Source organism: Mastacembelus armatus, chromosome 24, assembly GCF_900324485.2.
Source record: "Mastacembelus armatus chromosome 24, fMasArm1.2, whole genome shotgun sequence".
NCBI lineage: Eukaryota > Metazoa > Chordata > Actinopteri > Synbranchiformes > Mastacembelidae > Mastacembelus > Mastacembelus armatus.
In genome coordinates, this window is record NC_046656.1 from 801,450 (window position 1) to 814,402 (window position 12,953).

The 12,953-nt window shown below is 41.2% G+C and overlaps 1 protein-coding gene across 5 annotated transcripts in view; it reads right to left on the bottom strand.

Moving 5' to 3' along the window:
* Positions 1–12,953, bottom strand: part of mcm9 (minichromosome maintenance 9 homologous recombination repair factor) — a 54,459-nt gene that overhangs the window by 24,589 nt on the left and 16,917 nt on the right. For 4 of the 5 annotated variants that reach the window (XM_026318743.1, XM_026318740.1, XM_026318741.2 and 1 more), the window contains exons 10-12: positions 9,310–9,484; positions 7,154–7,356; positions 663–866 (exon numbers count right to left, since the gene is read on the bottom strand). In XM_026318743.1, coding sequence (XP_026174528.1) covers positions 663–866; positions 7,154–7,356; positions 9,310–9,484 — 582 coding nt within the window. Of the gene's footprint in view, positions 1–662; positions 867–1,062; positions 1,162–7,153; positions 7,357–9,309; positions 9,485–12,953 lie in introns of those variants that run through there. The other variant, XM_026318744.1, reaches the window with a different exon arrangement.

Genomic DNA, 12,953 nt, shown 5'->3' on the forward strand with positions numbered 1-12,953 from the left:
ATTTGCTGATGTGCAGTTAATCCACCCACCCAACCGGTCGAGGCAGATGGCCGTCCAAACCGAGTCTGGTGGACGCATGTGGCAGCAAAAAGTCTCTAGCAAATGACTGTTGTTTTTGTTTGTAAAAGCATGAGAATACATGATGTTATCACCAATTCTGTGCACATTTTTGAATGGAATAAGCAGCAAAAGCCAGTTGTAGAAAGACTTGCAGACTTCGGACTGGCATTGAGAAATGTTATGAAGTCGGTGCATATGTGCCAGGTTTGCTTAAATCTGGTTGGACGACTGGAGCGTAAAGCCCGCCCAATTGCAGATAAATGGCTGTGACTGGCCAGGCTGATTTGAAGCTTTAGGAGAAGACTCCCTATAGCAGGGGCTCCAGACCCACATTTTGTTGCTAAGAAAGGACTGGGCATGGCTAGCCAGGCTAACCCAATAGCGGTTGCAGCAACAAATGATGTACATGTGCTGGGCTATCTGGCTCCACAGCAGGTCTGATAAAAATCTGTAAACAGTCAGCTCACGTTGCTGCACATCCTGATAAACTATTTAATCACGTGCTGTCAGTCACAGGATCAGGTGACTGACCAGTGATTTATCTGTAAAAGTGAATACTAACAATAAAATATTAGATGATTAGATGTCAATATCATCCTTACCTTCAGCAAGTCTACTCAGACTCTCCAGCATGCGGATGGTGGTGCGAGCAGCACTGCGGCCATCCTTCTGTCTCTGCAGCTGGTAATAACGTGTCAAAATGCTGTTGGCCTCCTCAGACACCTGTGGTTGCAACTGTTTAATTACAGTGAAATAAGCCTTCATTTTCTCCATGGACCACAAGCTGGATGAGTCAGCACGAAGTCCTAAGAGCAAAAAAAGATGCTTGACATTACCATTTTTATCATGGATCCCTTCAGAGATGGGGTGTGTGATGAAATGAATACTACAAAAAACAGCATTATTGATGTCAGTATTTAAATCATACCTTAGCAAAAATATTAATGAAAGCCTATCTTAGTCTACCACACACAGATTATCTATAACATTATGACCACTTGCCTAACACTGTGTACACAGGTGCTAGTGTGGCGGTTGGTTGCTCGTCGGTCCGCAGCTCACTGTGCATCTTCTGTGAATTTGTTTGCTTCCATAGTTATACTGTCAGGAAGAGCACACATTTGTCTACCACTCAACAGGACAACTTGCAGTTAAAACTGGTTGCGAGGATAAGTTAAATCATTTTTCTAGACAAATACAAGAGCTGTAATATCAGACCAGTGTACAGTATTGCTCATGTAACAGAAAATCTACTTTATGAACTTTGCATCTTCATGGGGGAAAGAAAGCCTGCACACGTTTCTCAAAATATCTTTACCAATTTGGTGTCAGAAATCATTTTTCTTGATTGTTTGGTTCAGGACCTGAGACAGACAGTGACTACACATGTATGTACCTCCGCAGCAGTACAGGGCTGGTGATACAGTGCCTTGTTTTTAGGCAAAGTCCTTGAAAAAGTTGTTTACCAACAACTTACTGACTTTCTCCTGTTAAACAACTGCTTTGATGATTTTCAGTCAGCCACATCACAGCACAGAGACTGCACTCATCAAGGTGACAAATGACATTCGTCTGAACACCGACGCTGGCGGAGTCTCTGTCTTACTACTGTTGATCTGAGTGCTGTGTTTGACACAGTGGACCATGTGATCCTATAACAAAGGTTAGAGGACTGGATAGGCATCTCTGGTATGTGAGGTCCCCCAGGGGTCCATCTTGGGACCCCTTTTGTTCAATCTTTACATGTTTCCTTTAGGCCAGTTAATACGCAGCAATAATGTGTGCCCTATCATAACTATGCAGATGACACTCAGATTTACATATGACTCACAGCTGGTGAATATGGACCAGTCAATTCACTGTGAACAGATCACCGTGTGGATGCAAAACAACTTTCTCCAAATAAACAGTGACAAGACTGAAATAATCATCTTGTGGGCCACAGAAACAAAGAGTAGGTGTCAGCAGTCACCTCGAGCCTCTTTATGCAAAATCCAAAAATCAGGTTAGAAATCTAGGGGTAATCATGGACTCAGATTTGAATTTTAACAGCCATATTAAATTAACTACATCATTAGCATTTTACCATTTCAAAAACAGAATCAGAGGCATCATGTCTAAACCAGACACATCCATGCATTTATCTCTAGCAGGTTAGATTACGGCCTGCTCACAGGGCTCTCAAAACGAGCTGTAAGACAGCTACAGTACATTCCGAATGCTGCTACTTGGGTCCGGACTAGAACCAGGAAGTACAACCACATTACTCCTGTTCTCAGATCTCTGCACTGGTTTCCTGTTGCTCAGAGAATAGACTTTAAAACAGCACTGCTTGTGTATAAGTCTCTTTATGGCTCAGCACCACAGTACATCTCCGACATGCTGGTGCCATATGAACCATCTCGGACTCTGAGAACATCAGGGACAGGCCTTCTGCTCGTGCCCAGAGTCAGGACTAAACAGGGAGAGGCAGTGTTTCAGTTTTATGCAGCTAAAATCTGGAATAGTCTTCCTGATTATGTTAGACAAGTCTCATCTCTGGCAATGTTTAAGTCCAAGCTAAAAACTTTTCTTTTTAGCTGCACACATGACAATCATTTTCTTCTGCACTCATTCCCCTTTAATTAGTGTGAATGCTGCTTCAGCATTCATACTATGGTTATCCTGTCTTTATTTATTTATTTTTATTAGTGGGAGAGCTGATAAAGCTGAAAATCTTATAGTTTTTCTGTAGTCCTCCATTTTGTGAGGTGATGTTTTGACAGCTTCTCTACTCAGCATGTGTAAAGGGCTGTGTCACTGTCCCACTCTGGGCTTAGGTCACCATAGCAACAGCTCACAAACCAATAGCAGGACAATAGCTGCCTGTGGTTGGTAATTGGACTGACTGGCTGCCTAATGTCCACTGCTGTTACACATGGGGACCATTCTCAGTGTCAGTCATGTTGTCTTCTCCGAGCAGGATGTGACAACACTTTCACAATAAAAGTCTGCAGTTATTTACAGGAAGTGACTGCACCTTTCTGAAGTATAATGAGTATTCAAAATGAAACTACAGCATTTAGTTGAAGGTCATGTGAGTGCACCACAGCATGATGCACTTTCAAAATTAAAGCCTTTGTTCTGGATTCTTTCAAAATAAAAGCCAAGAAATAATAAAATGAGCTCAAAATGGACTTTGGCTACTGGGATACAGCTTTAGACACTGACTTAGTTTGTTTTTAATGTCAGCCATTGTGTCTTCTCCCAGGAGGCCATGTCCAACCTTTCACAATAAAAGTCTACAGTTATTTGTAGGACGTTATTACACCTTTGTAATGTATCATGAATATTAAAAAATAAAGTTAGGATTGTAATCTGTGATCACGTGAGTGTCCTGCAACACTCTCTTTTCAAAATAAAAGCTGTTTTATAGCATTCTTTCAAAATAAAAGTCCTGAAACAGCAACATAACCTTAAAATGGACTTTAGTAATTGGCATACAGCTTAAGTATAGGGACCTAGTGGAGGCCTTCAGTGACTGGAGCAAAAAGAACTATCTTTCCTGAACACCACCAAGACTAAGGAGCTGGTGGTGGATTTTAGGGGATCAAAAGCACCCTGCCAGTCAGTCTGCATTGATGGACAGGAGATAGAGACTGCAAACCTTCAAGTACCTGGGGGGTGGTACTGGATGAAAAACTGGAGCGGTCTGTCAATGTGGATGCAGTGTACAGAAAAGGGCTGAGCCGCCTCTTCATCTTGAGACAGCTCAGTTCTTACAATGTCTGCAGTGACATGTTGTGAATGTTCTACCACACTGTCATGGGAGGTACACTGTTCTATGCTGTTGTCTGTTGGGGGAGTGGCATTACGGACAGACTGTAGGCGCCTGGACAAACTGGTGAAAAAGGCCAGTTCTGTGCTAGGCAGGGGGCTGGAGCCTCTAAGAACTGTGGTGGAGCAGCAGATGTGGAGGAAGCTGCTTTCTATATTGAACAATAATAAACACCTCCTCTATGATATACTGACTAAACAGAGTAGCAGTTGCAGTGGGAGGCTCATCTCACTGTGCTACAGAACTGAGAGGTTGAGGAGATCCTTTGTCCCCACAGCCATTAGACTTTTTAATATTAACTATTGATATGATATTTATGCTATATGTTATTGACTGGGTGTCTTTATCTGTTTATTAGATTTTATAGTGAAATTTCTATGTTGAAGTAAATATAAGAGCCGCTGGACAATCTGAATTTCCCCCATGGGGGATGAATAAAGTATCTATCTCTATCTAAATAACACCGAGACAGATATAGTAATTTAAAGCATAATGCACTTAGATAAAGGATGTAACTGCACACAACAAGAAGGTAGTTGCACTCAAGCATAAAAAGAGATAAAGTGAATACAGTATCATAGAGAGCTAAAAAACCACTTATCGTTATTCTAGTAATATCTCTTTTCTATCTCGTTGCTTTATCAATCGCTATGCAACTTGTCATTACGGTAGTTAAAAAAATCAATTTCACATCAAACGGTGAACCATTCTCTCCTCTTTACTGACAATATCCCACCTGAATTTTTACTCCTGATTGGATTCCACCTTGTGCTGACATTTGTGATGATGACATGAATATGGCTGTGTAATTTTGCTGATATGATTTCTCCCTGCTTGTTTTATATCTTAGGGATATCAAACAAACCAACACAGCAAATGCTTTTCTGTTGAACATCTGGTGACATCTTAAGCTTGACCCTATTAAAATGGGATGTTTAGGTTTGATATTTATATACAACCTATATATACAGGTTATTGATTATTAATAATCCAAAGGGTGCAGTGTAATGGAAAATCTACTTTATGCAGATTTTCTTTCTCCTGTGAAGATGTGCTTAGCATGAATAATTTTTATGGCACTTGTTTGTTCCTCTTCTGCATTTTTGTCTGGAATGTTTTGATTAGGGAGTCACTTAGATCAGTCTGTTCCCTGTCAGGGACAAAGACTGGCTCCAACAGCTTCTGTGTCCATCCTGATAATTCTGTATAAAACCCATTGTGATGTTTGTTTCTCCTGGACACTGCTTTAGCACTCTGTCATGATTGTGACCTCTTTGCAAAGACAATAAAATACCTAAGAGACATTTAAGTCCCAATCCTCCTCATTTCAGATTTTCCAAAGAATATTGAAGTTTCCCAAAATTTCTGTAACAAATTTTTACCATTTTAAAGATTGGTCCTTTTCAAAGTCAATTAGACCCTTACACTTGCATATTTTTACTGCTTCCACACATCAACTTTGAGAACTGAATTTTTAATTGCTGACTTATATTCGCCACCCACTGACAAGTGCCACTGCAACAAGAGAATCAATGCTATTCACTTTACCTGTTAGTGGTCATAATGTTATGACTGCTCAATGTGTACATAATCTATAGATAAAAATTATACTGAACTACCTAGAATGACGCTGTACACTTTCACTACACTATACATAATAACATAATGGTAATGGAAAATGTCAGAATGACCTACAGTATCTCACAGAAGTGAGTACACCCGTGAGGGTGAGACATTAATTAGCCATTAATGTCTAAACCGCTTGCAACAAAAGTGAGTACACCCCTGAGTGAAAATGTCCAAATTGGGCCCAATAAGCCATTTTCCCTCCCCGGTGTCATGTGACTCGTTAGCGTTACAAGGTCTCAGGTGTTAAATTTGGTGTTATTGCTCTCAGTCTCTCATACTGGTCACTAGAAGTTCAACATGGCACCTCATGGCAGAGAACAATGTGAAAAAAAGAATTGTTGCTCTACATAAAGATGGCCTAGGCTATAAGAAGATTACCAAGACCCAGAAACTGAGCTGCAGCACGGTGACCAAGACCATACAGTGGTTTAACAGGACAGGTTCCACTCAGAACAGGCCTCGCCATGGTCGACCAAAGAAGTTGAGTGCACGTGCTGAGAGTCATATCCAGAGGTTGTCTTTGGGAAATAGACGTATGAGTGCTGCCAGCATTGCTGCAAAGGTTCAAGGGGTGGGGGGTCAGCCTGTCAGTGCTCAGACCATACGCCGCACACTGCATCAAATTGGTCTGCATGGCTGTCGTCTCAGAAGGAAGCCTCTTCTAAAGATGATGCACAAGAGAGCCCGCAAACAGTTTGCTGAAGACAAGCAGACTAAGGACATGGATTACTGGAACCGTGTCCTGTGGTCTGATGAGACCAAGATAAACTTATTTGGTTCAGATGGTGTCAAGCGTGTCTGGTGGCAACCAGGTGAGGAGTACAAAGAAAAGTGTGTCTTCCCTACAGTCAAGCATGGTTGTGGGAGTGTCATGGTCTCGGGCTGCATGAGTGCTGCCGGCACTGGGGAACTACATTTCATTGAGGGAACCATGAATGCCAACATGTACTGTGACATACTGAAGCAGAGCATGATCCCCTCCCTTCGGAGACTGGGCCACAGGGCAGTATTCCAGCATGATAACGACCCCAAACAGACCTCCAAGATGACCACTGCCTTGCTAAAGAAGCTGAGGGTAAAGGTGATGGGCTGGCCAAGCATGTCTCCAGACCTACACCCTATTGAGTATCTGTGGGGCATCCTCAAACGGAAGGTGCAGGAGTGCAAGGTCACTAACATCCACCAGCTCTGTGATGTCATCATGGAGGAGTGGAAGAGGATTCTAGTGGCAACCTGTAAAGCTCTGGTGAACTCCATGCCCAAGAGGGTTATGGCAATGCTAGAAAATAATGGTGGTCACACAAAATATTGACACTTTGGGCCCAGTTTGGACATTTTCACTTAGGAGTGTACTCACTTTTGTTGCCAGCGGTTTAGACATTAATGGCTGTGTGTTGAGTTATTTTGAGGGGACAGCAAATAAATACTGTTATACAAGCTGTACACTCACTACTTTACATTGTAGCAAAGAGTCATTTCTTCAGTGTTGTCCCATGAAAAGATATAATAAATTATTTACAAAAATGTGAGGGGTGTACTTACTTCTGTGAGATACTGTATATCAAAATATGAATATCTTTTAGAAATCATTTTTGAAATTAGTTTTTTTTAGCATTCAATTTCCACTTTAAAACATGTAACCCCTACCTTTGTCCTCCAAAATAAAAGAGGAAATGATGCGGTCCCACTCTGCATTTCTAGTGTCCAACAAAACTAGAACCAGATCAAAACGACTCAGCAAAGGGCTGGCCAGAGCTACATTCACAGATAGAGGCTCATTGGGATCATATTGGCCTTTGGGGTTGGTAGCTGCCAGAATGGTGGTTCGAGTGTTCAGCTTACACACCATACTGCACACAGAAGAGAGACAGTAAACTGTTTGATGAATGTTACTCACAAAGGAAAATATCATACAGTGGTGTGAAAAAGTGTTGGCCCCCTTTCTTGATGTGTTATTTTTTTTGCATGTTTGTCACACTTTCTTTCAGGTCATCAAACAATAAAATAATTAGAAATATTAGTCAAAGATAACACAAGTAAATACATCATGCAGTTTTTAAAGGTTTTTATTATTAAGGGAAAACAAAATCCCAAACTACATGGCCCTGTGTGAAAAAGTGTTTGCCCCCCGTTAAAACACAACTTAACTGTGGTTTATCACACCTGAGTTCAATTCCTCTAGCCACACCCAGGCCTGATTACTGCCACACCTGCTCGCAATCAAGAAATCACTTAAATAGGACCTGCCTGACAGAGTGAAGTAGACCAAAAGATCCTCAAAAGCTAGACATCATGCCAAGAACCAAAGAAATTCAAAAACAAATGAGAAAAAGTAATTGAGATCTAGGTTACAAAGCAATTTCTAAAGCTTTGGGACTGCAGCGAACCATAGTGAGAGCCATTATCTACAAATGGTGAAAACATGGAACAGTGGAGAACCTTCTCAGGAGTGGCTGGCCGACCAAAATTACCCCAAGAGCGCAGCGATGACTCATCCAAAAGGTCACAAAAGACCCCACAACAACATCCAAAGAACTGCAGGCCTCACTTGCCTCAGTTAAGGTCACTGTTCATGACACTTCCATAAGAAAGAGACTGGGCAAAAATGGTCTGCATGGCAGAGTTCCAAGACAAAAACCGTTGCTGAGCAAAAAGAACATAAAAGCTCATCTCAGTTTTGCCAGAAAACATCTTGATGATCCCCAAGACTTTAGGGAAAATACTCTGTGGACTGACGAGACAAAAGTTGAACTTTTTGGAAGGTGTGTGTCCCATTACATCTGCCGCAGTAACACCGCAGTAACACCGCATTTCAGAAAAAGAACATCATACCAACAGTAAAACATGTTGGTGGTAGTGTAATGGTCTGGGGCTGTTTTGCTGCCTCAAGACCTGGAAGACTTGTGATAAATGGAACCACAAATTCTGCTGTCTACCAAAAAATCCTGAAGGAGAATGCCATCTGTTCGTGACCTCAAGCTGAAGCGAACTTGGGTTCTGCAGCAGGACAATGATCCAAAACACACCAGCAAGTCCACCTCTGAATGGCTGAAGAAAAACAGAATGAAGACTTTGGAGTGGCCTAGTCAAAGTCCTGATCTGAATCCGATTGAGATGCTGTGGCATGACCTTAAAAAGGCGGTTCATGCTCAAAAACCCTCCAATGTGGCTGAATTACAACAATTCTGCAAAGATGAGTGGGCCAAAATTCCACAGCACCTCCACAGTGACAGACTCATTGCAAGTTATCGCAATTGCTTGATTGCAGTTGCTGCTGCTAAGGGTGGCCCAACCAGTTATTAGGTTTAGGGGGCAAACACTTTTTCACACAGGGCCATGTAGTTTTGGATTTTGTTTTCCCTTAATAATAAAAACCTTCATTTAAAAACTGCATTATGTGTTTACTTGTGTTATCTTTGACTAATCTTTAAATTTGCTTGATGATCTGAAACAAAGTGTGACAAACATGCAAAAAAATAAGAAATCAGGAAGGGGGCCAACACTTTCTAATACCACTGTATGTCATCAAAGTTTCTGTATAAAAAGGTCAATTTTAAATACACACTTCGGAAATACAAAGTTTTTCAGTTTTCCACTTATGTTTTAACATATTCGTTTCGATAAGAGTGCTGAGAACCATAATCGAGATAAATGCACACAGAGGGTAGAAAACAAATAAGAGAATGGTAATTGGCACAAATTCAAAAATCTTTGAAACTACAGACCTGCATTGTTTTTGTGTGATATTAGTTATAACCATAACTTCATTCGAGCATATGAATGTGTATGCATGGGTGTCCTACCCAGCTTTGGCCACACTAATAGATTGTTGCTCCATTGCTTCATGAATGCTGATGCGGTCATGTTCCTTGATGCTGTTAAATTCATCAATGCAACACAGACCACCGTCTGACAGCACCAGTGCTCCTGCCTCAAGGTGCCAGTCACCTCCATCTTTTACTGCTGCTACAGTCAGTCCTTCAACAAAGAAGACAGAATCAGATTTAATGTCAATTACGATGAACACAAAAGTAATTCAATTCAAATCTGTTTGATTTTATTTGTATAGCTCCAAATCAAATACAATCATCCCAAGGCACTTCACAAAAACAAAACAACAAACAAACAAAAAAAAAAAAACCCAACAAATCCCTTAGTTCAGTTTGGGCAGCCATCTGCCTCAACTGGTTGGGGTGAGTGGATAGAGGAGAGAAAAGAACAACAACAATAAGTAACAAATAAAAACTGTGCAGATTGGGGAGGGTAGGGGAGCTCAGTGTACCGATGGAGAGCCCTCAGGCAGTCTAGGCCTATAACAGCATAACTAAGGGATGGTTCAGGGTTACCTGAAGCCAGCCCTAACTATACACTTTGTCAAAAAGGAAGGTTTTGGGGGCTGCTGGTCGTGTAGCGATAGCATGCCCATCCCCGAACGCAGGGGACGCCGGTTCGACTCCCGTGCCGGCTGTCACAAACGGCCTGCATGTTTTCCCTCTCTCTCTCTACACTGTCCTATCAATAAAGGCAGAAATGCCCGAAAAATTTTTTAAAAAAAAGGAAGGTTTTAAGTCTAGCCTTAAAAGTACAGAGAGTGTCTGCCTCCTGAACCCAGACTGGGAGCTGGTTCCACAGGAGAGGAGCTTGATAGCTAAAGACTCTTCCTCCCATTCTACTTTTGGAAACTCTGGGAGCCACAAGTAGATTTGCATTCTAGGTGCAAAGTAGCAAATGCATGGATTAATTTTTCTGCACCATTTTGAGACCGGAAGTTCCTAATTTTTGCAAACTGTGCAAGTGAAAGAAGGCAGTTCTAGAGATTTGTTTTGTGTGTAAATTAAAGGACATGTCCTGGTCAAAAATAACTCCAAGTTTTTTCACAGTAGTGCTGGAGGCCAGGGCTATGCCATCTAAAGTAGCGAAAATTTTAGAAAAGCTATTTCTGAGGTTTTTAGGCCCAAATACAATAACTTCTGTTTCCTCTGAACTTAAAAGTAGAAAGTTACAGGTCATCCAGGACTTTATGGCCGTTAGACACACCTGAAGTCTGGTCAACTGGTTTGTGTTGTCAGGTTTCATAGATAGATAAAGCTGAATGTCATCTGCATAGCAGTGGTAATTAATAGAATTCTTCCTAATAAGGGTCTGTAGTAAGATGTTTTGGTCGATAGTAGCAAATGCAGCACTAAGGTCTAGGACAGGGGTATTCAACTAAAAATTTAAAGAGGTCCAGTTAGAGAAAATTTCTTGAAGCAAAGGTCCAGAAGATCATAATGTCTAACTAGTTAGTGTGATATGTATTTAAGTAGCCTAGTAGCTTTATCAACATCTGCATATAATCAATACCTGACTGTCAAATCAAATGAATTCATTTATTGTCATGTAACACACAACTGAACATATCTGTATGGCTGTAGATATGTATAATGTTCTCTCATTAACTAAGTTCTCTCTCTTTCTCCGTCTCACTTTACAGTTTCTCTCCCTTTGTTTTCTACATGTATCTCTCTCTTTCTTTTTCTTTGTACTGTCTTTTCATGCAGTGTTGCCAACTCGTCAGTAAGGAAAGTAGCTATTGGCTGTCCTAATAGTCGCTAGAAGTCACTGAATGACGTCATCGCATAATTTGCATAATGTCCATGGCACATGCTGTAATTGTGATGGACGCTTTTGCCAACTTCCGAAATGGAAAGTAAGAGACAATTGTGATTCTTTATAAGAAATAAGGGACAGAATAAGGGACACTGAAAATATTTGTACTGTGCCATATAATGTAGCATGACGGCCTGCAGTTAATAAGTTCTCAGAAATAAATAAATTTGCCTTGCTGTAAATGACTGAGGCTGTTTGAGTCAAATGCAGTGATTTATTTTAGACAAAGAACCTTTTACTTTTTTTAAAATTTTATTTTATTTTTTTATTATGCCATGCATCAGTACAGATCACGCACATATATGATCGCACGCGCGATTCATTTGCAGTCGGGACGCGGAGGCGTGAACATTTCCTGCTGTGACTGCAGCTGGGAGGGAGGGACTGCTGCGAGAGGACTGGGCCACCTGTGAAGGTTTTGGGACGGGGGAGGGGCCCGCGGCTGCAGCTGATTTGCCGTCTTACTGCGGCAAATTGAGAAGTGTAAGAACGGTGCAGTACAGGCACATCAGTCTCCAAAAGTCTCCAGTAACACCAGAAAAAGTCGCCAGATTTGTCGCTAGTCGCTTTTTAAAAAAATATGTCGCTAGAGGGGTCTGAATACTCGCTAAATATAGCGACAAAGTCGCTAAGTTGGCAACGCTGTTTTCATGTGTAACTTGGCTCTAGCGCTGTTTACACTGTAGAGTCGTAATGTTTACCGCCTGGGATGCACAGACTTGATTGGCTGAGTAGTATCACGTGGGATGGCTCAACTCGCATGCAATTGGTCTGTGCGTTTCCACTACTGTAAAGTCTAAAAAAAGCTGCGCCGGTGGAAATAGAAGCGCACCGTTAGGTTTTAAATCACAATCTTCTGTTTTGGCTGTAGGTCCGGGTCCGTATGGGGCGGCTTCTGGGTCCGCACCCGAACCGCGGTCCGCCTCTTAGTGACCTCGTCTAGGAGGACGAGTATAGAAACAAGTCCATTATCTGAGGCTAAGAGAAGATCGTTGGTGACTTTTAACAGTGCTGTTTCTGTACTATGGTGTGCTCTAAATCCTGATTGAAAATCTTCCAGGAGTTAATTCTGTGTAAGTGGTCTGATAACTGCTTAGCAACAGCTTTTTCAAGGATTTTAGAAATAAATGGTAGGTTGGATATTGCTCTATAATTAGCCAAGACTCCTGGATCAAGACTAGGCTTTTTGATTGAGATTGAGGTTTGATTGAGATAAGGGGCAGTGTCACACAGGTCCCACAACAACACTGGGCTGCCCACGGATGTGCCTGCCTATTAATCAGATTAATATGCTCAGCCAATGCCAATGATGTCAAAAATTGCAATAATCGATTGACTTCTAATACCTATACTGAAACAATACCACAGAAAAAAAAACTAAACCATCAGGAAAAGTAATGGAATTGTAGATGACAGAACATGGAACTTAAACACAAAACAAAGACAACATTTTGACAATATGAATCCTGTGTACAATGTGAAAAGAGGCCGAAAACAATAGGAGTAAACAATGTTAGTCACACTGGTAATTTGACAGCTATAAAGACTAAATTAAATTAGATAGTTGCCCTGAATTTCAAACTCCAATGGTGAAAAACAGTTAGCTTGTCACAAAATCAATCACACTGCATTGACGTGGCACGCCATGGTGTAGTTATCTATCACATTCACTAATCACTAACCTGTCACTCTTTATTTATGCAAGTCATCTGTATAAATATAATAATATATATAAATATATATTAAACAATGTTGTCTGTTGGCGAACCATCTAAATTAAATTAAGATGGTTTGAGAT